The 23,922-nt window shown below is 50.5% G+C and overlaps 1 protein-coding gene and 1 long non-coding RNA gene across 2 annotated transcripts; both read right to left on the bottom strand.

Annotated features, from left to right (window-relative positions):
• Positions 1-120: 120 nt before the first annotated feature.
• On the bottom strand, positions 121-5,636 carry LOC115323145. Its single transcript, XM_040221458.2, has 2 exons — positions 4,982-5,636; positions 121-3,016 (listed from the first exon to the last, which is right to left on the bottom strand). Exons 1-2 carry the CDS (start codon positions 5,619-5,621, stop codon positions 2,778-2,780), a joined length of 879 nt encoding a protein of 292 aa, XP_040077392.2. The 5' UTR covers positions 5,622-5,636; the 3' UTR covers positions 121-2,777.
• A 30-nt stretch (positions 5,637-5,666) lies between these two features.
• LOC121837510 lies at positions 5,667-6,564 on the bottom strand. The gene is made up of 4 exons (XR_006078175.1): positions 6,454-6,564; positions 6,262-6,363; positions 5,793-5,849; positions 5,667-5,720 (listed from the first exon to the last, which is right to left on the bottom strand). It is a non-coding gene; the product is annotated as an uncharacterized LOC121837510 (long non-coding RNA).
• Between the last annotated feature and the right edge of the window lie 17,358 nt (positions 6,565-23,922).

Genomic DNA, 23,922 nt, shown 5'->3' on the forward strand with positions numbered 1-23,922 from the left:
GTCCAACTTTGGAAAATCTTGAAATGTACAACACATCAAGGACAGCTTACAAGGCTTTCGAGACCAGCGTCCTCGTCCTCGGCTATTGCATGTGTTGTCAAAGCTGAAGAGGGGACCACCGGTTCCAAACCAATCTTGAAACTGCACTTGAAGGGATGGTGAACCGAAATTTTGATATCAGAAAACATTGCAGGAGCTGTAGGCGGGAGACTACGATCCCTACAACACTACTCGTAAAATGATATCCCGAATGGACGGCCGCATTTTTGGAAAAAGGTCGAGATTGGACAATGCGCGTGATGTCAAGATGTCTCGTTTCCTCCTCTTCTCACTTCGCCCCCTCAAGGCGACGAGGCGGAGAAGACGTGAGGCTGTTCCTTCTCCTCCTCGGAGAAACGAGACGTAAGCACATCTGTCCAATGCGCCTCCTTTTCCTGAGAAATACGGTCATCCCTTCGAGATATCGCTGTACGAGTGATGTTTTGGTGTTTGTAGCATCCCGCTGAACGCTTTTGCCGCCGTGTTTTGTGGAATCCAGATTTCAGTTCAGCATCTCTTTAAACTGGTTAACATTTTAAGATTATCCTCGGCTAAGCAGGATCTTTTATTTATTAATATGTTATTTTTGTTTACGCTAGTACACATATCACAACGAAAGAGGTGAAATAATTGGCATGAGTAAAACGAGGCATGTGAAAAACCTACTTTTTTGCTAGACTAAGTCCATAAGCCAAGTTTTATCCTTTGCATCAAATAAGAATACTAACACTTTCAATCTAAAGGGGAGGTGAAACAATTTACTACACAAACATGAAGCATATCACTTATATTTTGTTTGTATCAACGTAAGTAAAAGTAAATGCAGACTTTCCCTAAAATATTGTGATTTTTCATGTTCTCGCGAAGCAAAAGCCAGATTATTTCCCAACTTGCAGCAGCATGTGGCAGCCATGAGAAAAATGGCCCGAAGTTACCACGAGCTACGCCACAGTGAATGAGCAAGTTGCGTGTGTAAGCGTGCCATTCACCTGAAGTCAACCAAATTATCCCCTTCCGATGCTTTCATGACAAGCGAGCAAAAACGGATGTCCATACTTATGTTTTTTCACTCATCCAAGATTGGCTACCTGCCACGACCATTACCGATGCCGACTGGCTATAATGTTCCAAGGCGATCGAACCAAAGTTTGAAAAGTGTTCCTATCTGAGGCGAAAGGTCCTCTTCCCACCGATGAAAAAAGGAAGGTCACGAGCATGCTTGAGAACACAGTGACTCAGTAGACAGTGTAACAGTTGAAAGATACCATGAACTTCAATTTGTATTATTTTTACAGCAACAGCTCTTAGCGAGATCCTGCTGGGGGAATAACGTTGACATCCTGCTCAAAACTTCACAGTGCCTCGAGCAAATGCACAGCTAGTGAATGCATCAAAAAGCAACGACCACGTGATCAAAACCACAAACACTAGTTGAGGGCCAGGCATTTGAAAGACATGCCTTACCGTTCTCACTCTGAGGGTGGATGTAACAGAAACCCCACTTTTTCCGGAGCATGCACACGACCATCCGAGCAGACGAACTTGCACGTTGTATGGCTAGACCTTGGAAAGTTTGTAGCGGGTCCAAAGAAAATGACTTTTAGTTACGGCACGGGAGTGGAATTGAGAGCGGAAGTGGTGTAAAAATTCTCGGAACTGTGCTCAGGAGGCAGTGCAGAAACGACAATGATGTCACAGTGTTGGCGAATTACGTGATTGCTGAGCTCCTGTTGCTGTGACGTATGTCGTGCAATTGTGTAAACCCACTATTGTTAAAAAAATATCTAGTGCACTTAAGCAATGAAAGGTTTTTGTTCTGAAGTTTGAAAATTGTTCCACTCCCCAATTAAGTGAGCAAGAAAATAAACAAAAAACTTCCATCCTGCAGACAAGAGATCAAAACAAACACACCTACAAAAATTGTACTCAACATCAGCGATGTGAGGCACACAAAGGAAACACGGATAGAGCAATGATCATAAACCACACTACCAAGTCTGTCCAAGGAAATAAAACCTGTCTTGAGCCGCATAGGTACTGGAAACTGCATGAGAATGCGACACTAGCTGTAGTGGCAGAATGCAAAAGCTGGAGAATATGTTACCAGAATCGAAAAATGGAAACACGAAATTTCTCTATAAATAGACGACTACCTCAGCGTAATGCATGTAGAACAGAACAAATGCCACTAAATGCCTGTGGTGTTTATTTTAAAAACAAATAACAAACAATAGCCAATGACAGAATTTGCTATCCGAATTTGTCTACTGAGAGCAGCTGCAGTCGACCTAGATTCTATCCCTGCTGGGGCTATGTTGATTTTATACACAACTTTAACGAACATGTCGGTCGTTACGACGCTTGTTCATATCTAGTTTCCTATTGTAAACAACCCATAAACCACATTCTGTGCTAGAAGTATGGTCTCAAAAAAAAAAAAAAAAACAATACTGCATTTCTTACTCACAAATTTTTCCCACCGGAGCATTAGATACATCTAGAATACCATTTTTTTTCGTTTGCCCCGAGTATTTGGATGATCCAGGTAACTTCAAGTTGTCGAACTTTCACATTCTCTCACCACTGCTAGCCTGACATTCCCAGTTTCATCTTTTGGCGACAAATAATTTGTCTATGCACGCCAAAAACCGGGTTTCATTTTCTTGATCAGACCCAATACATTAGAACGGAACATGTAGAAAACAAGCTCGAGAATTCAGTGTCTACAGAGTCAGTGTCTACACATCAACGCTGGCACTTGCCGCTGTTTCTTGCGTTGCAATCAGAGGTGCCTTCAGATTGCACAGTCCTGCGCAGATGAAGACCATGTCACTGATGGTTCTCCTCGACGTTATGGTTAACGCTGACTTGAAGATACGGTACGTTTTAATGCGATTAATCGCTCTCTCAACTTGTATCCGTAATGAGGCGATTCTTCTCGTTCGAGTCACATCGAGCTCGGAGAGCTGGGATTTCCCTGCGAATAATAAAGAAGACATATGATTGTTTAGTCTTACTAACGCTGCATCCTGCAGTACCTTTGACCAGTCCTTCCATTGCAAGCTGCATATATAGCATGCTGACTTTAGTAAGGAATACGTCACATCAACACAATTTCTGGCTATGCACTGAACTAGAAACAATGGAGGACATGTAGAACTAAGGAAATCACAACAAACATTAAGAAATATGTGAGTTGCAGATTTACTGCAAGCGTGCGGGGAGAGAGTGCCAAGCTCTGACTGGAAGGAATATTGGGCTAGCTGCATTTGTCTCCAGAGTCTCCCTCTAATCAAAGCGAAATTAGAGCTCGGTGCTCCGACATCCCTGTGCGCTCTCATGTACTCCTCTCTCCGTTTCTCCTTGCATACAAAACACGCAAACTGTTTTCTCATGGCAGTACTATCCTTGACAAAGTTGAAGAATGGCTACTTCATGTAGTGCTTCACAATAGTTTCTGAAGTGCTACGTCTCAAAACCATGGCTTGGCTGCGGCCAAAATAGCATTTCGATGAAAAAAAAGACAGCTTGTGTGCTGTGTTTTGTGTACATGCAATGCCAGACATGCAAAGCATGCTTGAGTTGCTCCTATTAGCTTAAAATGCTTGGCGAGATTAAGAATTAAGAAGCATGTTCCCACTATTTCGGCAGATAAGGAAAGTTGCCGGAGGTATCCACTCAAAGAAGTTGGATGTTGTGCACCAACAAGTTGACAAGTCTAGTGCCAAGCCACTGGAGAGCGCAGCACTCTGGCCACCGAAATAGCTGGGCAAAGCAGCATGAAGCACTGCACAATGCAAGCACATACTTATAACAGATCAAACTTGCATTGCAAACATTTGAGGATCCACATTCACATTTAAGCAAACACAGTCATATTTCCTATGGCTGGGTGATTGATAGACTAACCTCACAATTAATTGAATATTATTTTTAACTAAGTAAACCCCCAAAAAATCTTTTTTTTTTTTTTTTTTTACGGTTTCCGTGCTTTTAAAAGGTTAGTCCATTCATCTGTGGGGAACACAAAAATGCCAATAACATTCATCACATTTAGGCTCGGATTGCTTCCAACTTAAGCTTAGTTCAATATAAGGCCCAGTCTGCAGCCAGAGACGAGGACACCTCTCCTCGATTCTGTCTCTGACCCAGAAAGAAGGAAATCCCTCCTTTCTGCAGGAATTAGCTCCCAGGTGAACACCTTTTAGATAGCAAGGCTCATAGGCCTGAATATTGTACAGTACCTGAAGAGGCAAGCATGAGGCACAAATGAGACACGAGTGCTGCATCAGTGTTTGGCTGAGGATCATGTTCAATCAGTGAGGATACAAGTCTCGTCTCAGTGCTGCCGCAACACTTGTATCCAATCTGTGCACATTTGCCTGTTTAGATGACATAAAATAAGGCCAGTGCCTTTCTCCCAAGGCCCGTTTCTTATGTTACATTATATCATAGTACTCGCTAGGCTTCCTCATTTTAGAAGTCGAGTCAGTAATGAAGAAAGTTCCGTGCGTCTTTGTTCAACGTCTCGCAAGCATCTATTTAGCGCTGCAGGAATGATTGTGAAGTGAATGACCCTGCTCATGCCAGATAACATCAGGAAACCTCTTTGCCTTCACAGTTGGGAGTAATATTTTGTCATTTGAGCATTATCAATTGAAGGTTCAAGTTTATCCCCAGCTGAAAAAGTGCATTGCATTGTTTATCACACAGTAAAAGGAAGCAACGAAGAACAGGCGTCCTTGCTCTTTTCACAATATATTGAGCCTGAACATCAGTGCAACCAAAAATTTGACTATTGCAAGGCAATGAGACTGGCTAAAATTTTAAACCAAGAACCAGCCCTAGTTATCTCCAAGAGTATAACTAACACAAAGCATTTGCAGACAGGACATGAATAAACAGTGCCTGCATTAGGGTTCATGCCATGCAATCGTCTTACCCTTTGTGAACGCCGGCATGTTCAACTTCACCCCTTGAAGCTCCAGGTGGGCATCCAAAGTAAACCCACGATCAGCCATAATCTCATCGCCACGCTGGAAGTGGTCCTCGACCCCGCAGTGCCGCACAATGTATTTATCGGAAGCCCTCCCACCATACACATCTGACACATACATAATGAAGCCATTGGGGGCGATAACTGTAAGAAATTTGACCGTGTTGTTTGCCTTGTAAGAGCTGAATGTCTGTGCTCGAGCCATGAGCTTCTTAGGCCTCTGCAGAATGACTTCCGTGCAATCAAAGATGCAGGTAGTCCTGCCGTAACCGCCTTCAACAAAAGAGGCAGGCATACTGTTTTCTATGCGTGACCGTGGCAGCCAGAAAACAACATAGCTCATGATCTTCTTTAGGATCCGAAGCATTCTTTTCACAATGTCACAAATTCTAGTGACCGAGGTCTCAAACCTCCTAGCTAGGTCCCCATAAAGGAGGCCTAGGCGCAATCTCATGAGTGTTATCAGAAGCTGGTCTTCTGCGGACAACTGAGAGTTGGTGGTGGTCATTTTACAGACGGCCTCCGCGAGACTTAGAAACACGGTCTTCGAGACACCCGTATAAAACATTATATCTGAAGCCGACATTTTCAGCGCGATGGCAGGTTTTCGAGACTCCTTGAAGGAGTAGGTGTGGTCCTCTAGTTCCAGAGCTTCCCACTGGGTTTCTTGGTCTTTTGTTGTCACCTGAGAAATGTAAAACCAAAGAAGTTAGTCAGCTTACAAAGATTACGCTGCTTAAAGAAGCCAATAACTTACTGTAGGGCAGTGTCGCGCTTCCAGAGGGCCTTGATCATTACGTCCAGCCTGCAAAACCTAAACCACAATCCACATGAATGAGACGTTAGGCAGCCTGAACTACTACATCTCTCATATAACAGGGAGGCACTGACTTGATCGAATGACGTTTTAGCGAACGCCCACGTTTCATCGAATGACACTTTAGCGAATAGTCGGCTTTTTGGGTGGGCCAAGTGAGTTCATATTTTTGTAATGAGTTGCCGCAGACTGTCGCCGCGAAGCGGCGTAAAGCGCAGCGCGACGGATGGGTTAACGCGCGCCCCCGTTTTTCGCTAAAACGACCATTCGCTCAAATGTCGCCGTTCGCTAAAATGTCATTCGCTCTTGTGATATGGACCCCATATAACACTGTACTGCAATGATGATGTTTCATTTACATAAACCTGTGCAGCACTACACTTTCGTAAAGGGATGGATGAGGACTTACCAAATCTAAAGGCACCACCGTAACTTTGATTGTTGTTGTCAATGGCAGAGCCTCAGGCTGCGGAGCAGGCGTAGTCGTGGGACCAGCGGAGTATCCTGGGTTCTGTTGATGTGCAAACACAAATGCGTAAGAACAGTAAGAATGGACTTGTGAACAGCAGCCTGCACTGAGCCAAAAATGCAGTCTGCTTACAGCATCCAGCAGCTTGTCGGCTTTCGGCAACGGGCTCAGCACAGGCAGCTGGAGCGGCAGAGTCTTGGGTTCTGGGGCCGGCGTTGGCGTTGGACCAGCTGGGTGAACTGGGGTTTCCTGATGTGCAAATACAGATGCATAAAAACAGTAAGAACTTAAGAACTAACTCACAAACAGTGGCCCGCAGAGCACCCGAAAGGGGGTTAGCTTACAGCATCCAGCAGCCGGTCAGCTTTCTGCAAGAAGCTCCGCACGGGCGGCTGGAGCAGCAGAGTCTTGGGTTCTGGGGCCGGCGTTGGCGTTGGACCAGCTGGGTGAACTGGGGTTTCCTGATGTGCAAATACAGATGCATAAAAACAGTAAGAACTTAAGAACTAACTCACAAACAGTGGCCCGCAGAGCACCCGAAAGGGGGTTAGCTTACAGCATCCAGCAGCCGGTCAGCTTTCTGCAAGAAGCTCCGCACGGGCGGCTGGAGCAGCAGAGTCTTGGGTTCTGGGGCCAGCGTTGGCGTTGGACCAGCTGGGTGAACTGGGGTTTCCTGATGTGCAAATACAGATGCATAAAAACGGTAAGAACTTAAGAACTAACTCACAAACAGTGGCCCGCAGAGCACCCGAAAGGGGGTTAGCTTACAGCATCCAGCAGCCGGTCAGCTTTCTGCAAGAAGCTCCGCACGGGCGGCTGGAGCGGCAGAGTCTTGGGTTCTGGGGCCAGCGTTGGCGTTGGACCAGCTGGGTGAACTGGGGTTTCCTGATGTGCAAATACAGATGCATAAAAACAGTAAGAACTTAAGAACTAACTCACAAACAGTGGCCCGCAGAGCACCCGAAAGGGGGTTAGCTTACAGCATCCAGCAGCCGGTCAGCTTTCTGCAAGAAGCTCCGCACGGGCGGCTGGAGCAGCAGAGTCTTGGGTTCTGGGGCCGGCGTTGGCGTTGGACCAGCTGGGTGAACTGGGGTTTCCTGATGTGCAAATACAGATGCATAAAAACAGTAAGAACTTAAGAACTAACTCACAAACAGTGGCCCGCAGAGCACCCGAAAGGGGGTTAGCTTACAGCATCCAGCAGCCGGTCAGCTTTCTGCAAGAAGCTCCGCACGGGCGGCTGGAGCAGCAGAGTCTTGGGTTCTGGGGCCAGCGTTGGCGTTGGACCAGCTGGGTGAACTGGGGTTTCCTGATGTGCAAATACAGATGCATAAAAACAGTAAGAACTTAAGAACTAACTCACAAACAGTGGCCCGCAGAGCACCCGAAAGGGGGTTAGCTTACAGCATCCAGCAGCCGGTCAGCTTTCTGCAAGAAGCTCCGCACGGGCGGCTGGAGCAGCAGAGTCTTGGGTTCTGGGGCCGGCGTTGGCGTTGGACCAGCTGGGTGAACTGGGGTTTCCTGATGTGCAAATACAGATGCATAAAAACAGTAAGAACTTAAGAACTAACTCACAAACAGTGGCCCGCAGAGCACCCGAAAGGGGGTTAGCTTACAGCATCCAGCAGCCGGTCAGCTTTCTGCAAGAAGCTCCGCACGGGCGGCTGGAGCGGCAGAGTCTTGGGTTCTGGGGCCAGCGTTGGCGTTGGACCAGCTGGGTGAACTGGGGTTTCCTGATGTGCAAATACAGATGCATAAAAACAGTAAGAACTTAAGAACTAACTCACAAACAGTGGCCCGCAGAGCACCCGAAAGGGGGTTAGCTTACAGCATCCAGCAGCCGGTCAGCTTTCTGCAAGAAGCTCCGCACGGGCGGCTGGAGCAGCAGAGTCTTGGGTTCTGGGGCCGGCGTTGGCGTTGGACCAGCTGGGTGAACTGGGGTTTCCTGATGTGCAAATACAGATGCATAAAAACAGTAAGAACTTAAGAACTAACTCACAAACAGTGGCCCGCAGAGCACCCGAAAGGGGGTTAGCTTACAGCATCCAGCAGCCGGTCAGCTTTCTGCAAGAAGCTCCGCACGGGCGGCTGGAGCAGCAGAGTCTTGGGTTCTGGGGCCGGCGTTGGCGTTGGACCAGCTGGGTGAACTGGGGTTTCCTGATGTGCAAATACAGATGCATAAAAACAGTAAGAACTTAAGAACTAACTCACAAACAGTGGCCCGCAGAGCACCCGAAAGGGGGTTAGCTTACAGCATCCAGCAGCCGGTCAGCTTTCTGCAAGAAGCTCCGCACGGGCGGCTGGAGCGGCAGAGTCTTGGGTTCTGGGGCCAGCGTTGGCGTTGGACCAGCTGGGTGAACTGGGGTTTCCTGATGTGCAAATACAGATGCATAAAAACAGTAAGAACTTAAGAACTAACTCACAAACAGTGGCCCGCAGAGCACCCGAAAGGGGGTTAGCTTACAGCATCCAGCAGCCGGTCAGCTTTCTGCAAGAAGCTCCGCACGGGCGGCTGGAGCAGCAGAGTCTTGGGTTCTGGGGCCGGCGTTGGCGTTGGACCAGCTGGGTGAACTGGGGTTTCCTGATGTGCAAATACAGATGCATAAAAACAGTAAGAACTTAAGAACTAACTCACAAACAGTGGCCCGCAGAGCACCCGAAAGGGGGTTAGCTTACAGCATCCAGCAGCCGGTCAGCTTTCTGCAAGAAGCTCCGCACGGGCGGCTGGAGCAGCAGAGTCTTGGGTTCTGGGGCCAGCGTTGGCGTTGGACCAGCTGGGTGAACTGGGGTTTCCTGATGTGCAAATACAGATGCATAAAAACAGTAAGAACTTAAGAACTAACTCACAAACAGTGGCCCGCAGAGCACCCGAAAGGGGGTTAGCTTACAGCATCCAGCAGCCGGTCAGCTTTCTGCAAGAAGCTCCGCACGGGCGGCTGGAGCGGCAGAGTCTTGGGTTCTGGGGCCGGCGTTGGCGTTGGACCAGCTGGGTGAACTGGGGTTTCCTGATGTGCAAATACAGATGCATAAAAACAGTAAGAACTTAAGAACTAACTCACAAACAGTGGCCCGCAGAGCACCCGAAAGGGGGTTAGCTTACAGCATCCAGCAGCCGGTCAGCTTTCTGCAAGAAGCTCCGCACAGGCAGCTGGAGCGGCAGAGTCTTGGGTTCTGGGGCCAGCGTTGGCGTTGGACCAGCTGGGTGAACTGGGGTTTCCTGATGTGCAAATACAGATGCATAAAAACAGTAAGAACTTAAGAACTAACTCACAAACAGTGGCCCGCAGAGCACCCGAAAGGGGGTTAGCTTACAGCATCCAGCAGCCGGTCAGCTTTCTGCAAGAAGCTCCGCACGGGCGGCTGGAGCAGCAGAGTCTTGGGTTCTGGGGCCGGCGTTGGCGTTGGACCAGCTGGGTGAACTGGGGTTTCCTGATGTGCAAATACAGATGCATAAAAACAGTAAGAACTTAAGAACTAACTCACAAACAGTGGCCCGCAGAGCACCCGAAAGGGGGTTAGCTTACAGCATCCAGCAGCCGGTCAGATTTCTGCAAGAAGCTCCGCACGGGCGGCTGGAGCAGCAGAGTCTTGGGTTCTGGGGCCGGCGTTGGCGTTGGACCAGCTGGGTGAACTGGGGTTTCCTGATGTGCAAATACAGATGCATAAAAACAGTAAGAACTTAAGAACTAACTCACAAACAGTGGCCCGCAGAGCACCCGAAAGGGGGTTAGCTTACAGCATCCAGCAGCCGGTCAGCTTTCTGCAAGAAGCTCCGCACGGGCGGCTGGAGCGGCAGAGTCTTGGGTTCTGGGGCCAGCGTTGGCGTTGGACCAGCTGGGTGAACTGGGGTTTCCTGATGTGCAAATACAGATGCATAAAAACAGTAAGAACTTAAGAACTAACTCACAAACAGTGGCCCGCAGAGCACCCGAAAGGGGGTTAGCTTACAGCATCCAGCAGCCGGTCAGCTTTCTGCAAGAAGCTCCGCACGGGCGGCTGGAGCAGCAGAGTCTTGGGTTCTGGGGCCGGCGTTGGCGTTGGACCAGCTGGGTGAACTGGGGTTTCCTGATGTGCAAATACAGATGCATAAAAACAGTAAGAACTTAAGAACTAACTCACAAACAGTGGCCCGCAGAGCACCCGAAAGGGGGTTAGCTTACAGCATCCAGCAGCCGGTCAGCTTTCTGCAAGAAGCTCCGCACGGGCGGCTGGAGCAGCAGAGTCTTGGGTTCTGGGGCCAGCGTTGGCGTTGGACCAGCTGGGTGAACTGGGGTTTCCTGATGTGCAAATACAGATGCATAAAAACAGTAAGAACTTAAGAACTAACTCACAAACAGTGGCCTCTCAGAGCACCCGAAAGGGGGTTAGCTTACAGCATCCAGCAGCCGGTCAGCTTTCTGCAAGAAGCTCCGCACGGGCGGCTGGAGCGGCAGAGTCTTGGGTTCTGGGGCCGGCGTTGGCGTTGGACCAGCTGGGTGAACTGGGGTTTCCTGATGTGCAAATACAGATGCATAAAAACAGTAAGAACTTAAGAACTAACTCACAAACAGTGGCCCGCAGAGCACCCGAAAGGGGGTTAGCTTACAGCATCCAGCAGCCGGTCAGCTTTCTGCAAGAAGCTCCGCACAGGCAGCTGGAGCGGCAGAGTCTTGGGTTCTGGGGCCAGCGTTGGCGTTGGACCAGCTGGGTGAACTGGGGTTTCCTGATGTGCAAATACAGATGCATAAAAACAGTAAGAACTTAAGAACTAACTCACAAACAGTGGCCCGCAGAGCACCCGAAAGGGGGTTAGCTTACAGCATCCAGCAGCCGGTCAGCTTTCTGCAAGAAGCTCCGCACGGGCGGCTGGAGCAGCAGAGTCTTGGGTTCTGGGGCCGGCGTTGGCGTTGGACCAGCTGGGTGAACTGGGGTTTCCTGATGTGCAAATACAGATGCATAAAAACAGTAAGAACTTAAGAACTAACTCACAAACAGTGGCCCGCAGAGCACCCGAAAGGGGGTTAGCTTACAGCATCCAGCAGCCGGTCAGCTTTCTGCAAGAAGCTCCGCACGGGCGGCTGGAGCAGCAGAGTCTTGGGTTCTGGGGCCGGCGTTGGCGTTGGACCAGCTGGGTGAACTGGGGTTTCCTGATGTGCAAATACAGATGCATAAAAACAGTAAGAACTTAAGAACTAACTCACAAACAGTGGCCCGCAGAGCACCCGAAAGGGGGTTAGCTTACAGCATGCAGCAGCCGGTCAGCTTTCTGCAAGAAGCTCCGCACGGGCGGCTGGAGCAGCAGAGTCTTGGGTTCTGGGGCCGGCGTTGGCGTTGGACCAGCTGGGTGAACTGGGGTTTCCTGATGTGCAAATACAGAGGCATAAAAACAGTAAGAACTTAAGAACGAACTCACAAACAGTGGCCCGCAGAGCACCCGAAAGGGGGTTAGCTTACAGCATCCAGCAGCCGGTCAGCTTTCTGCAAGAAGCTCCGCACGGGCGGCTGGAGCAGCAGAGTCTTGGGTTCTGGGGCCGGCGTTGGCGTTGGACCAGCTGGGTGAACTGGGGTTTCCTGATGTGCAAATACAGATGCATAAAAACAGTAAGAACTTAAGAACTAACTCACAAACAGTGGCCCGCAGAGCACCCGAAAGGGGGTTAGCTTACAGCATCCAGCAGCCGGTCAGCTTTCTGCAAGAAGCTCCGCACGGGCGGCTGGAGCAGCAGAGTCTTGGGTTCTGGGGCCGGCGTTGGCGTTGGACCAGCTGGGTGAACTGGGGTTTCCTGATGTGCAAATACAGATGCATAAAAACAGTAAGAACTTAAGAACTAACTCACAAACAGTGGCCCGCAGAGCACCCGAAAGGGGGTTAGCTTACAGCATCCAGCAGCCGGTCAGCTTTCTGCAAGAAGCTCCGCACGGGCGGCTGGAGCAGCAGAGTCTTGGGTTCTGGGGCCGGCGTTGGCGTTGGACCAGCTGGGTGAACTGGGGTTTCCTGATGTGCAAATACAGATGCATAAAAACAGTAAGAACTTAAGAACTAACTCACAAACAGTGGCCCGCAGAGCACCCGAAAGGGGGTTAGCTTACAGCATCCAGCAGCCGGTCAGCTTTCTGCAAGAAGCTCCGCACGGGCGGCTGGAGCAGCAGAGTCTTGGGTTCTGGGGCCGGCGTTGGCGTTGGACCAGCTGGGTGAACTGGGGTTTCCTGATGTGCAAATACAGATGCATAAAAACAGTAAGAACTTAAGAACTAACTCACAAACAGTGGCCCGCAGAGCACCCGAAAGGGGGTTAGCTTACAGCATCCAGCAGCCGGTCAGCTTTCTGCAAGAAGCTCCGCACGGGCGGCTGGAGCAGCAGAGTCTTGGGTTCTGGGGCCAGCGTTGGCGTTGGACCAGCTGGGTGAACTGGGGTTTCCTGATGTGCAAATACAGATGCATAAAAACAGTAAGAACTTAAGAACTAACTCACAAACAGTGGCCCGCAGAGCACCCGAAAGGGGGTTAGCTTACAGCATCCAGCAGCCGGTCAGCTTTCTGCAAGAAGCTCCGCACGGGCGGCTGGAGCGGCAGAGTCTTGGGTTCTGGGGCCGGCGTTGGCGTTGGACCAGCTGGGTGAACTGGGGTTTCCTGATGTGCAAATACAGATGCATAAAAACAGTAAGAACTTAAGAACTAACTCACAAACAGTGGCCCGCAGAGCACCCGAAAGGGGGTTAGCTTACAGCATCCAGCAGCCGGTCAGCTTTCTGCAAGAAGCTCCGCACAGGCAGCTGGAGCGGCAGAGTCTTGGGTTCTGGGGCCAGCGTTGGCGTTGGACCAGCTGGGTGAACTGGGGTTTCCTGATGTGCAAATACAGATGCATAAAAACAGTAAGAACTTAAGAACTAACTCACAAACAGTGGCCCGCAGAGCACCCGAAAGGGGGTTAGCTTACAGCATCCAGCAGCCGGTCAGCTTTCTGCAAGAAGCTCCGCACGGGCGGCTGGAGCAGCAGAGTCTTGGGTTCTGGGGCCGGCGTTGGCGTTGGACCAGCTGGGTGAACTGGGGTTTCCTGATGTGCAAATACAGATGCATAAAAACAGTAAGAACTTAAGAACTAACTCACAAACAGTGGCCCGCAGAGCACCCGAAAGGGGGTTAGCTTACAGCATCCAGCAGCCGGTCAGCTTTCTGCAAGAAGCTCCGCACGGGCGGCTGGAGCAGCAGAGTCTTGGGTTCTGGGGCCGGCGTTGGCGTTGGACCAGCTGGGTGAACTGGGGTTTCCTGATGTGCAAATACAGATGCATAAAAACAGTAAGAACTTAAGAACTAACTCACAAACAGTGGCCCGCAGAGCACCCGAAAGGGGGTTAGCTTACAGCATGCAGCAGCCGGTCAGCTTTCTGCAAGAAGCTCCGCACGGGCGGCTGGAGCAGCAGAGTCTTGGGTTCTGGGGCCGGCGTTGGCGTTGGACCAGCTGGGTGAACTGGGGTTTCCTGATGTGCAAATACAGAGGCATAAAAACAGTAAGAACTTAAGAACGAACTCACAAACAGTGGCCCGCAGAGCACCCGAAAGGGGGTTAGCTTACAGCATCCAGCAGCCGGTCAGCTTTCTGCAAGAAGCTCCGCACGGGCGGCTGGAGCAGCAGAGTCTTGGGTTCTGGGGCCGGCGTTGGCGTTGGACCAGCTGGGTGAACTGGGGTTTCCTGATGTGCAAATACAGATGCATAAAAACAGTAAGAACTTAAGAACTAACTCACAAACAGTGGCCCGCAGAGCACCCGAAAGGGGGTTAGCTTACAGCATCCAGCAGCCGGTCAGCTTTCTGCAAGAAGCTCCGCACGGGCGGCTGGAGCAGCAGAGTCTTGGGTTCTGGGGCCAGCGTTGGCGTTGGACCAGCTGGGTGAACTGGGGTTTCCTGATGTGCAAATACAGAGGCATAAAAACAGTAAGAACTTAAGAACGAACTCACAAACAGTGGCCCGCAGAGCACCCGAAAGGGGGTTAGCTTACAGCATCCAGCAGCCGGTCAGCTTTCTGCAAGAAGCTCCGCACGGGCGGCTGGAGCAGCAGAGTCTTGGGTTCTGGGGCCGGCGTTGGCGTTGGACCAGCTGGGTGAACTGGGGTTTCCTGATGTGCAAATACAGAGGCATAAAAACAGTAAGAACTTAAGAACGAACTCACAAACAGTGGCCCACAGAGCATCCGAAAGGGGGTTTGCTTACAGCATCTAGCAGCCGGTCGGGTTTCTGCAACAAGCTCCGCACAGACGGCTGAAGCAGCTGAGTCTTAGGTTGTGGGGCCGGCGGAGTCGTGGGACCAGCTAGATGAACTGGAGTTTCCTGATGTGCAAATACAGAGGCGTAAAGACAGCAAGAACTTAAGAACTAACTTACAAACAGTGGCCCACACAAACAGTGGCACCCGAAAGGCCGTTTGCTTACAGCATCCAGCAGCTGGTCAGCTTTCTGCAAGAAGCTTAGCACGGGCGGCTGGAGCGGCAGAGTCTTGGGTAGTGGGGCGGGCGGAATTGTTGGACCAGCGGGGTGTACTGGGGTTTCCTGATATGAGAACACAGGCATAGCAACAGTCAAAACTAACTCACAAACAGCGGCTCGCAGAGCACCCGAAAGGCGGTCTGCTTACAGCATCCAGCAGCCGGTCGGCTTTCCGCAACAAGCTCCTCACAGACGGCTGGAGCGGCACAGTTTTGGATTGTGGGGCCGGCGGAGTCGGGCGATCAGCGGGGTATACTGGGGTTTCCTGATGAGCAAACATAGAGGCGTAACAACAGTAAGAATAAACTCGTGAACTGCAGCCCGCACTAAGCCAAAACTGCAGTCTGCTCACAGCATCCAGCAGCTGGTCGACTTTCTGCAACAGGCTCCGCGCAGGCAGCTGGAGGGTCCGAGTCTTTGGTTGTGAAGACGGCGGAGTCGTGGGACCAGTGGAGTGTACTGGGTTTTGCTGATACAGAAACACAAAGGTGTAACAGCAGTAAAAATGGACTCGCAAGCAGCAGCTGCGCTGTGGCTGGCTTGATCCTCAATAGACTACGGAATTTGGGAACGTCAGTTAAGACGCAGTGAAATTTCATTTGTATCAGCCAAGACACTGTTCTTCTGGTGTTAGTCTATCGTAGCACTCTAAATTTATTAGCAAATACAGATTATGACTGTCCAGCATCTGCTTCTTCAAATAACAAATTTGATTCTGTAAACTACATCATTAAATCAAACACTGGCTTTTGTTTATTTATTTTTTGTTCCTAAAAGTTGAGCGTCAGCTGTTTAAAAAAATTACAGATTTACAACATTGTTATAAATCAATAAGGTGTGCATATTCAGGTCTTTAACTATGAACTGCATATGAGCGATTCTTCCAATAACGGGACGAAACGCTTGCAATTCAGCCTTTACTAATATGACACTACGCCAATCACCTTCAGCGGACAGCCTGTCGACGAGCCTGATGGAGAGTCATCTGCGAGCTTCTGTAATGAGAAAATACACAAATGTCTCATCGCGTCAACGACGTGATTTTATAAGCAGGAAATGTCCAAGCATCAATTACCGATTTCTTGAGGGGTGGCACGGACATCCTCTGCAATCGTCTTCGGCCTACAATAACCTACAGAAAGCACCAATCGAGCAATAAACACAGGTTCCAAGTACCAAAAGCAACGGCAAATAGCAAACAACAAATATGGCAAAGTAGCAGAAGTAACCAAAATAGCACAGTACCTTGCGATCATAGCCCAGAAAGAGCATCGGAACTGGGTTCTGCTTGGTTCGCTTGCCGTCGACGAAATGCCGCGAACAAACTCTCGACGATGACCCCGGCACGAAGTCTTTCCTGTAGACACTTGCCACCCACTTACGTCGCAAATCAGGATCAGCGGGGAAGCGATGTAAGGTGTATACGTTACAGCCGCATTCGCTTTGCGACTTCTTGTGTTCGGTGCACAATTTGTCGCGCGCTATCTTCCGTTTTCGGAAATTGCTGCTGCAGCCAACGACTGCGCAGTGGTAGCCCGATGACCAAGTATGCACGGACATGATACCTCGACGTATTAATCCACCTTATTACAACACACTGCCCTGTCAAGGGCTTCAAAACCCATTTTACGCGCACCACTTCCGCACCGTACGAGCCAGCTAGGCCTGCTCCCGCATACCGGAAGTGCTAGAACCGGAAGAACTATTCTCGCTATGCGCCGAGTCGCCGAGTCGAGGCTACGCACGTTACGCGCTGGGTCGAGGTTACGCGGAAAAGGTCTATACCGGGTAGCCGACCGGCGCTACAGCGCGTGCGCAGAGGTGGAGATTAAAATCGGCTGGCTGCCAGTGCACCGACCAGGGCCGTACCCAGAAAAAAATTTCGGGGGGGGGGGGGGGGGGGTTTCGGGGACAACGGCGGCCATTTTGAAAGTGTTCATTGTCTTATTTTCGCCTATGAATCATGTGCATCGGTGGCATATAATGGAGAGTTACAGCAAACCGGAGAACCGGTCCCGGTTTGGTATACCGGGTAGCCGACCGGCGCTACAGCGCGTGCGCAGAGGTGGAGATTAAAATCGGCTGGCTGCCAGTGCACCGACCAGGGCCGTACCCAGAAAAAAATTTCGGGGGGGGGGGGGGGGTTTCGGGGACAACGGCGGCCATTTTGAAAGTGTTCATTGTCTTATTTTCGCCTATGAATCATGTGCATCGGTGGCATATAATGGAGAGTTACAGCAAACCGGAGAACCGGTCCCGGTTTGGTATACCGGGTAGCCGACCGGCGCTACAGCGCGTGCGCAGAGGTGGAGATTAAAATCGGCTGGCTGCCAGTGCACCGACCAGGGCCGTACCCAGAAAAAAATTTCGGGGGGGGGGGGGGGGGGTTTCGGGGACAACGGCGGCCATTTTGAAAGTGTTCATTGTCTTATTTTCGCCTATGAATCATGTGCATCGGTGGCATATAATGGAGAGTTACAGCAAACCGGAGAACCGGTCCCGGTTTGGTATACCGGGTAGCCGACCGGCGCTACAGCGCGTGCGCAGAGGTGGAGATTAAAATCGGCTGGCTGCCAGTGCACCGACCAGGGCCGTACCCAGAAAAAAATTTCGGGGGGGGGGGGGGGGGTTTCGGGGACAACGGCGGCCATTTTGAAAGTGTTCATTGTCTTATTTTCGCCTATGAATCATGTGCATCGGTGGCATATAATGGAGAGTTACAGCAAACCGGAGAACCGGTCCCGGTTTGGTATACCGGGTAGCCGACCGGCGCTACAGCGCGTGCGCAGAGGTGGAGATTAAAATCGGCTGGCTGCCAGTGCACCGACCAGGGCCGTACCCAGAAAAAAATTTCGGGGGGGGGGGGGGGGGTTTCGGGGACAACGGCGGCCATTTTGAAAGTGTTCATTGTCTTATTTTCGCCTATGAATCATGTGCATCGGTGGCATATAATGGAGAGTTACAGCAAACCGGAGAACCGGTCCCGGTTTGGTATACCGGGTAGCCGACCGGCGCTACAGCGCGTGCGCAGAGGTGGAGATTAAAATCGGCTGGCTGCCAGTGCACCGACCAGGGCCGTACCCAGAAAAAAATTTCGGGGGGGGGGGGGGGGGTTTCGGGGACAACGGCGGCCATTTTGAAAGTGTTCATTGTCTTATTTTCGCCTATGAATCATGTGCATCGGTGGCATATAATGGAGAGTTACAGCAAACCGGAGAACCGGTCCCGGTTTGGTATACCGGGTAGCCGACCGGCGCTACAGCGCGTGCGCAGAGGTGGAGATTAAAATCGGCTGGCTGCCAGTGCACCGACCAGGGCCGTACCCAGAAAAAAATTTCGGGGGGGGGGGGGGGTTTCGGGGACAACGGCGGCCATTTTGAAAGTGTTCATTGTCTTATTTTCGCCTATGAATCATGTGCATCGGTGGCATATAATGGAGAGTTACAGCAAACCGGAGAACCGGTCCCGGTTTGGTATACCGGGTAGCCGACCGGCGCTACAGCGCGTGCGCAGAGGTGGAGATTAAAATCGGCTGGCTGCCAGTGCACCGACCAGGGCCGTACCCAGAAAAAAATTTCGGGGGGGGGGGGGGGGGGGTTTCGGGGACAACGGCGGCCATTTTGAAAGTGTTCATTGTCTTATTTTCGCCTATGAATCATGTGCATCGGTGGCATATAATGGAGAGTTACAGCAAACCGGAGAACCGGTCCCGGTTTGGTATACCGGGTAGCCGACCGGCGCTACAGCGCGTGCGCAGAGGTGGAGATTAAAATCGGCTGGCTGCCAGTGCACCGACCAGGGCCGTACCCAGAAAAAAATTTCGGGGGGGGGGGGGGTTTCGGGGACAACGGCGGCCATTTTGAAAGTGTTCATTGTCTTATTTTCGCCTATGAATCATGTGCATCGGTGGCATATAATGGAGAGTTACAGCAAACCGGAGAACCGGTCCCGGTTTGGTATACCGGGTAGCCGACCGGCGCTACAGCGCGTGCGCAGAGGTGGAGATTAAAATCGGCTGGCTGCCAGTGCACCGACCAGGGCCGTACCCAGAAAAAAATTTCGGGGGGGGGGGGGGGGGGGTTTCGGGGACAACGGCGGCCATTTTGAAAGTGTTCATTGTCTTATTTTCGCCTATGAATCATGTGCATCGGTGGCATATAATGGAGAGTTACAGCAAACCGGAGAACCGGTCCCGGTTTGGTATACCGGGTAGCCGACCGGCGCTACAGCGCGTGCGCAGAGGTGGAGATTAAAATCGGCTGGCTGCCAGTGCACCGACCAGGGCCGTACCCAGAAAAAAATTTCGGGGGGGGGGGGGGTTTCGGGGACAACGGCGGCCATTTTGAAAGTGTTCATTGTCTTATTTTCGCCTATGAATCATGTGCATCGGTGGCATATAATGGAGAGTTACAGCAAACCGGAGAACCGGTCCCGGTTTGGTATACCGGGTAGCCGACCGGCGCTACAGCGCGTGCGCAGAGGTGGAGATTAAAATCGGCTGGCTGCCAGTGCACCGACCAGGGCCGTACCCAGAAAAAAATTTCGGGGGGGGGGGGGGTTTCGGGGACAACGGCGGCCATTTTGAAAGTGTTCATTGTCTTATTTTCGCCTATGAATCATGTGCATCGGTGGCATATAATGGAGAGTTACAGCAAACCGGAGAACCGGTCCCGGTTTGGTATACCGGGTAGCCGACCGGCGCTACAGCGCGTGCGCAGAGGTGGAGATTAAAATCGGCTGGCTGCCAGTGCACCGACCAGGGCCGTACCCAGAAAAAAATTTCGGGGGGGGGGGGGGGTTTCGGGGACAACGGCGGCCATTTTGAAAGTGTTCATTGTCTTATTTTCGCCTATGAATCATGTGCATCGGTGGCATATAATGGAGAGTTACAGCAAACCGGAGAACCGGTCCCGGTTTGGTATACCGGGTAGCCGACCGGCGCTACAGCGCGTGCGCAGAGGTGGAGATTAAAATCGGCTGGCTGCCAGTGCACCGACCAGGGCCGTACCCAGAAAAAAATTTCGGGGGGGGGGGGGGGGTTTCGGGGACAACGGCGGCCATTTTGAAAGTGTTTATTGTCTTATTTTCGCCTATGAATCATGTGCATCGGTGGCATATAATGGAGAGTTACAGCAAACCGGAGAACCGGTCCCGGTTTAGTATACCGGGTAGCCGACCAGCGCTACAGCGCGTGCGCAGAGGTGGAGATTAAAATCGGCTGGCTGCCAGTGCACCGACCAGGGCCGTACCCAGCAAAAAATTTCGGGGGGGGGGGGGGGGAGTTTCGGGGACAACGGCGGCCATTTTGAAAGTGTTCATCGTCTTATTTTCGCCTATGAATCATGTGCATCGGTGGCATATAATGGAGAGTTACAGCAAACCGGAGAACCGGTCCCGGTTTGGTATACCGGGTAGCCGACCGGCGCTACAGCGCGTGCGCAGAGGTGGAGATTAAAATCGGCTGGCTGCCAGTGCACCGACCAGGGCCGTACCCAGAAAAAAATTTCGGGGGGGGGGGGGGGGGGGTCAGGACCCCCTATCCCCTTTCCCCCCTGGTTACGGCCCTGGGCGCACCGTTCTGCTGTCGTCGTAGTTGCGTCCCACCAACTTTAAAAGCTTCCTCACAGTACACAACTCCCTCCGCTTTTGAGGTACCACTGCATTACCAACGCGTGAAGGCCAGACAAAACACAAGGATAGCTATACTGTCACAAACAAAATAAACACACGACACACAAACACGCAAACCACACGCCGAACGTGGAAAGGAACTTGACTACCCATGCGCCTATGCGTAGTGAGGATATGAAGGCTTGTCTCTTCGGAGTTTCTAATGATCCGTGCAACGAAGAGATTAATTTAATAAGGAATTGCATCGGATGCTACCTCGACATGCAAAGCAAAAAGCAAGACGGACTTCATAGCATCCGTGAGCGACTATCGAGACTTGAGTCTCCATAAAGGGAAATTTTGCAAAGTGAGGGAAACTTCGCCAAAAATAGGGGAATTTTATGCGTCAAATGCAAGAGGGAGGAACGTGGAACGCCCTTCACGTCTGTGCTACAGGCGGTCGCCCTCTGTCCGGATGTCATATATTTCAGAACGTCCAACGGCTCAACGGCGGTAGCTGAGCGCTCGTTGTCTTCACTACGATGGTTGAACACATACTTCAGAGCAGCCACTTCGAATGAGCGACTGCTCGGTCTGTAGCGCTTTTGAATGTTCATCGCGACAATAAAGTTCAGACGGAGGACGTCCTGGATATTCTGCGCCGTGAACGCAGGCGGCTGCATCTTAATGTGTAGGCGCTTGGCATAAAGGAGATAATCAAGAGAGGCTGTAAATTGGTTTTTGAAATAACTAGTCGCAGTAACCTTTTTATTCGCGGTAATTTCTAGTCGAGAGCACGTAATTCTGATCAGTACACAAGGTGTGCGTGAGTGCAGCGCCACCCGTTGCTTACAGTGCGATTGCTTTTACAATTCATTCAATATTCCTTGCATCACTGACATTTCTTTATATTATCACCATGTGTTCGTTTTATTATTTTCACTTTGGTTTGATTGAACAGTGTATTTCAGTGAAAATAGTTTGCTATACTTTGCCTTGAAGTTGCCATCCATCCCCCCCACAAATGTTTCGAATTATCTATTCTCTATATACTGCGATCAAGTTTCGCATAGTATCGAATAAACATGAATGAAGCAATATTGCCTATTTTATTAATGTGAGCATTTGCTACCCCTCAAACGCTTTTCCCGAGAGCTTATAAGTAGCAGATAGTGCGAGCTCCCCCACGCAAAACCAATTGCGTGGGGGAGCCCCAAGGGGGTTTCGACCCCCTCAACCCCTCTCTCCCCCTGCCTACGCCACTGCTCTAAATAGCCGGTATCTGCCGCAAAAAAAAAAAAGTAGTACATCAATATCGTGCACGGTGCACCCCTCGTCTGTGTAATGCAATTGTTTTATAGCCCAATCTTTGTTCACATTTTTCTTTGTGTTTTTTTCTAGCCAATAAAGTTTTCTTTTTTCGACGGCTAATATATGCATGATTCCGTTCCTTCAGCGCCATGCCGCTGCGCGTTGGCTACGCCCAACCTCCCGCACACGTGACGTCACGGGGAGGGGCGCTGCGGCCTTGAACTCAAGTTCATAGCGCCGCTTCGCAGCGTTCTCTTTTCCCCCTTTAAAACCCCCTGCATGTACGTAAGCCACGTAGAGAGAGAGAGAGAGAGAGAGAGAGACGGCGCGCCGAAGGTCCTTGAAGAGTTGGAAGAACGTTGACCTTTCGCAGCGCTACGCAGCGCGCGCGACGGCGCTGACAGCGTTCCCGGGAGAGCTCTGCGCAAGATGTGCGAGCCCGCTGCGGCTGAGCTGATGGTATGCTCTGTGGCTATAAGAGGGCGCCACGAGATAAGCCGCTGCCGCTCAGCCGCCAGACTTCGCAGTCGGCTGCGCTAGTGCCAGTAAATAAGCTACGCTTCGGAGTTACGACACTTGGCCATATTGTGTCTTAAAATCATGGCTGCCAGTTACCTGAAGCCTTGTCTGAAATCACAGGAAACGCTTTTCCGCCCTCCACAAATGCTTAAACAGTTCGCGATAGAGCGAAGCAATATTACACGAGCTTCCTAACACCGAATCCAATGCTGAGGACGTCGCACTTTTGAATTATGACGATCGGCAGTTGCGCCTGCTCTGCATAAGAGTTAAAATGGCAGCGCCCACAACAATGTCCGGGAGCGGAGTGCCGATACTCTAAGCGTAGTTCATTTAGTGCCTTTAGGCTGCATAGTTTATCATAGACGGTTTGCCCATGCACTGTTGAATAAACCTACGGCAATCGCTGAACATGTGATCTAGGGTATCGTGTCAATAATAACACGGATAACAACCAAAGCTATACTATTTTATGCGAACAATTTAAATTATATTATCTACCAAGTAACGTCAAGAAAACAAAAGTCCTCCAATCAATTTTGTAACCCATGAAAGCGCCCTCCCACGAAGGCATGGGGGCAGACATGTACACGTTACCCCAAAAAAGTAACTAAATACCGTTACTCGTTCAAAAAGTAACAAAGTATGTTGCTCGTTACCGATTCTCAAAAGTAACGCGTGAGTTACCTCAAAAGTAACGAGTTACTTTTCACGTTACTGTGACGACTACATACGCAACTGCCTCTGCTTTATGGTTTATTGTGTTCTTTGTAGTAGTCGTTGCACTTAAGCAGTAGCTGCCTCTCCAAGTTTTCATCAGTTATGTTTCCCCGTTTCCTTGAAAATACATCTCCGGCAACGCCGAAGAGACGTTCTACCAACGCACTCGAAGGAACGGCAGTGCTGTGCTTCAGGAAGATCTGGTGGATTTGGGATTCCCCTCTCTCTCTCTCTCTCTTGTTATCTCTGCTTCTAAAGTTCGAAGTTGACAATGCATTATGTGCCTTCCCGCATTGGCAACCTCCGGGTTTACATTCTATCCGTACTCGGTTCTAGAAGGTTCAACCAATGTTCCAGTTCCAGGCTTCCTTTCTTTTCAACACTTCTCTCTCTCTCTCTTTCGACCGCTGGGTGAAGGACATTGCCAGCTGAAGAGTTCGGTACAGCAACGTTTATCGCTGGACACGTCAGTTAAACTGTTCTACTGACGTGTTCAGCGATATGCGTTGCTGTACTGTCATACTGTTTAGTTGTTTTCGGGGTTGCCCATCTGCCTTTGTGGCAATAGACGCGTAATCAGGTCAGAATAAAAACAAGGCCGTTTAAGCGATGTTGTACACGTTACTCCTCAAAAGTAACGAGATACCGTTATTCGTTACTTAGCCTTAAAAGTAACTAAATACGTTACTCGTTCCTTTTCTAGAAAAGTAACTAAATACCTTACTCGTTACCGAAAATAGTAACTAGGTAGAAGTAGCTCATTACTTGTAACACGTTACGTACATGTATGGCATGGGGAAACTAACTGCATTTGGGTTTCGGTTTTGTTGTTTCCTTTTTAAAGATGGCGGCCCCCATGGTATTTTGGTTTGCTTTGGTCCTCGCGTTCGCCGGCATTGCTAAGAATAGAGCTGTGTCCAGGGGCGCATTAGACCTGCCCCGTCAGTGCGCGAGATAACCGTCAGACAGACCTAGCCAG

The sequence above is a fragment of the Ixodes scapularis genome, unplaced genomic scaffold (assembly GCF_016920785.2).
Source record: "Ixodes scapularis isolate PalLabHiFi unplaced genomic scaffold, ASM1692078v2 PGA_scaffold44__24_contigs__length_19508400, whole genome shotgun sequence".
Taxonomy (NCBI): domain Eukaryota; kingdom Metazoa; phylum Arthropoda; class Arachnida; order Ixodida; family Ixodidae; genus Ixodes; species Ixodes scapularis.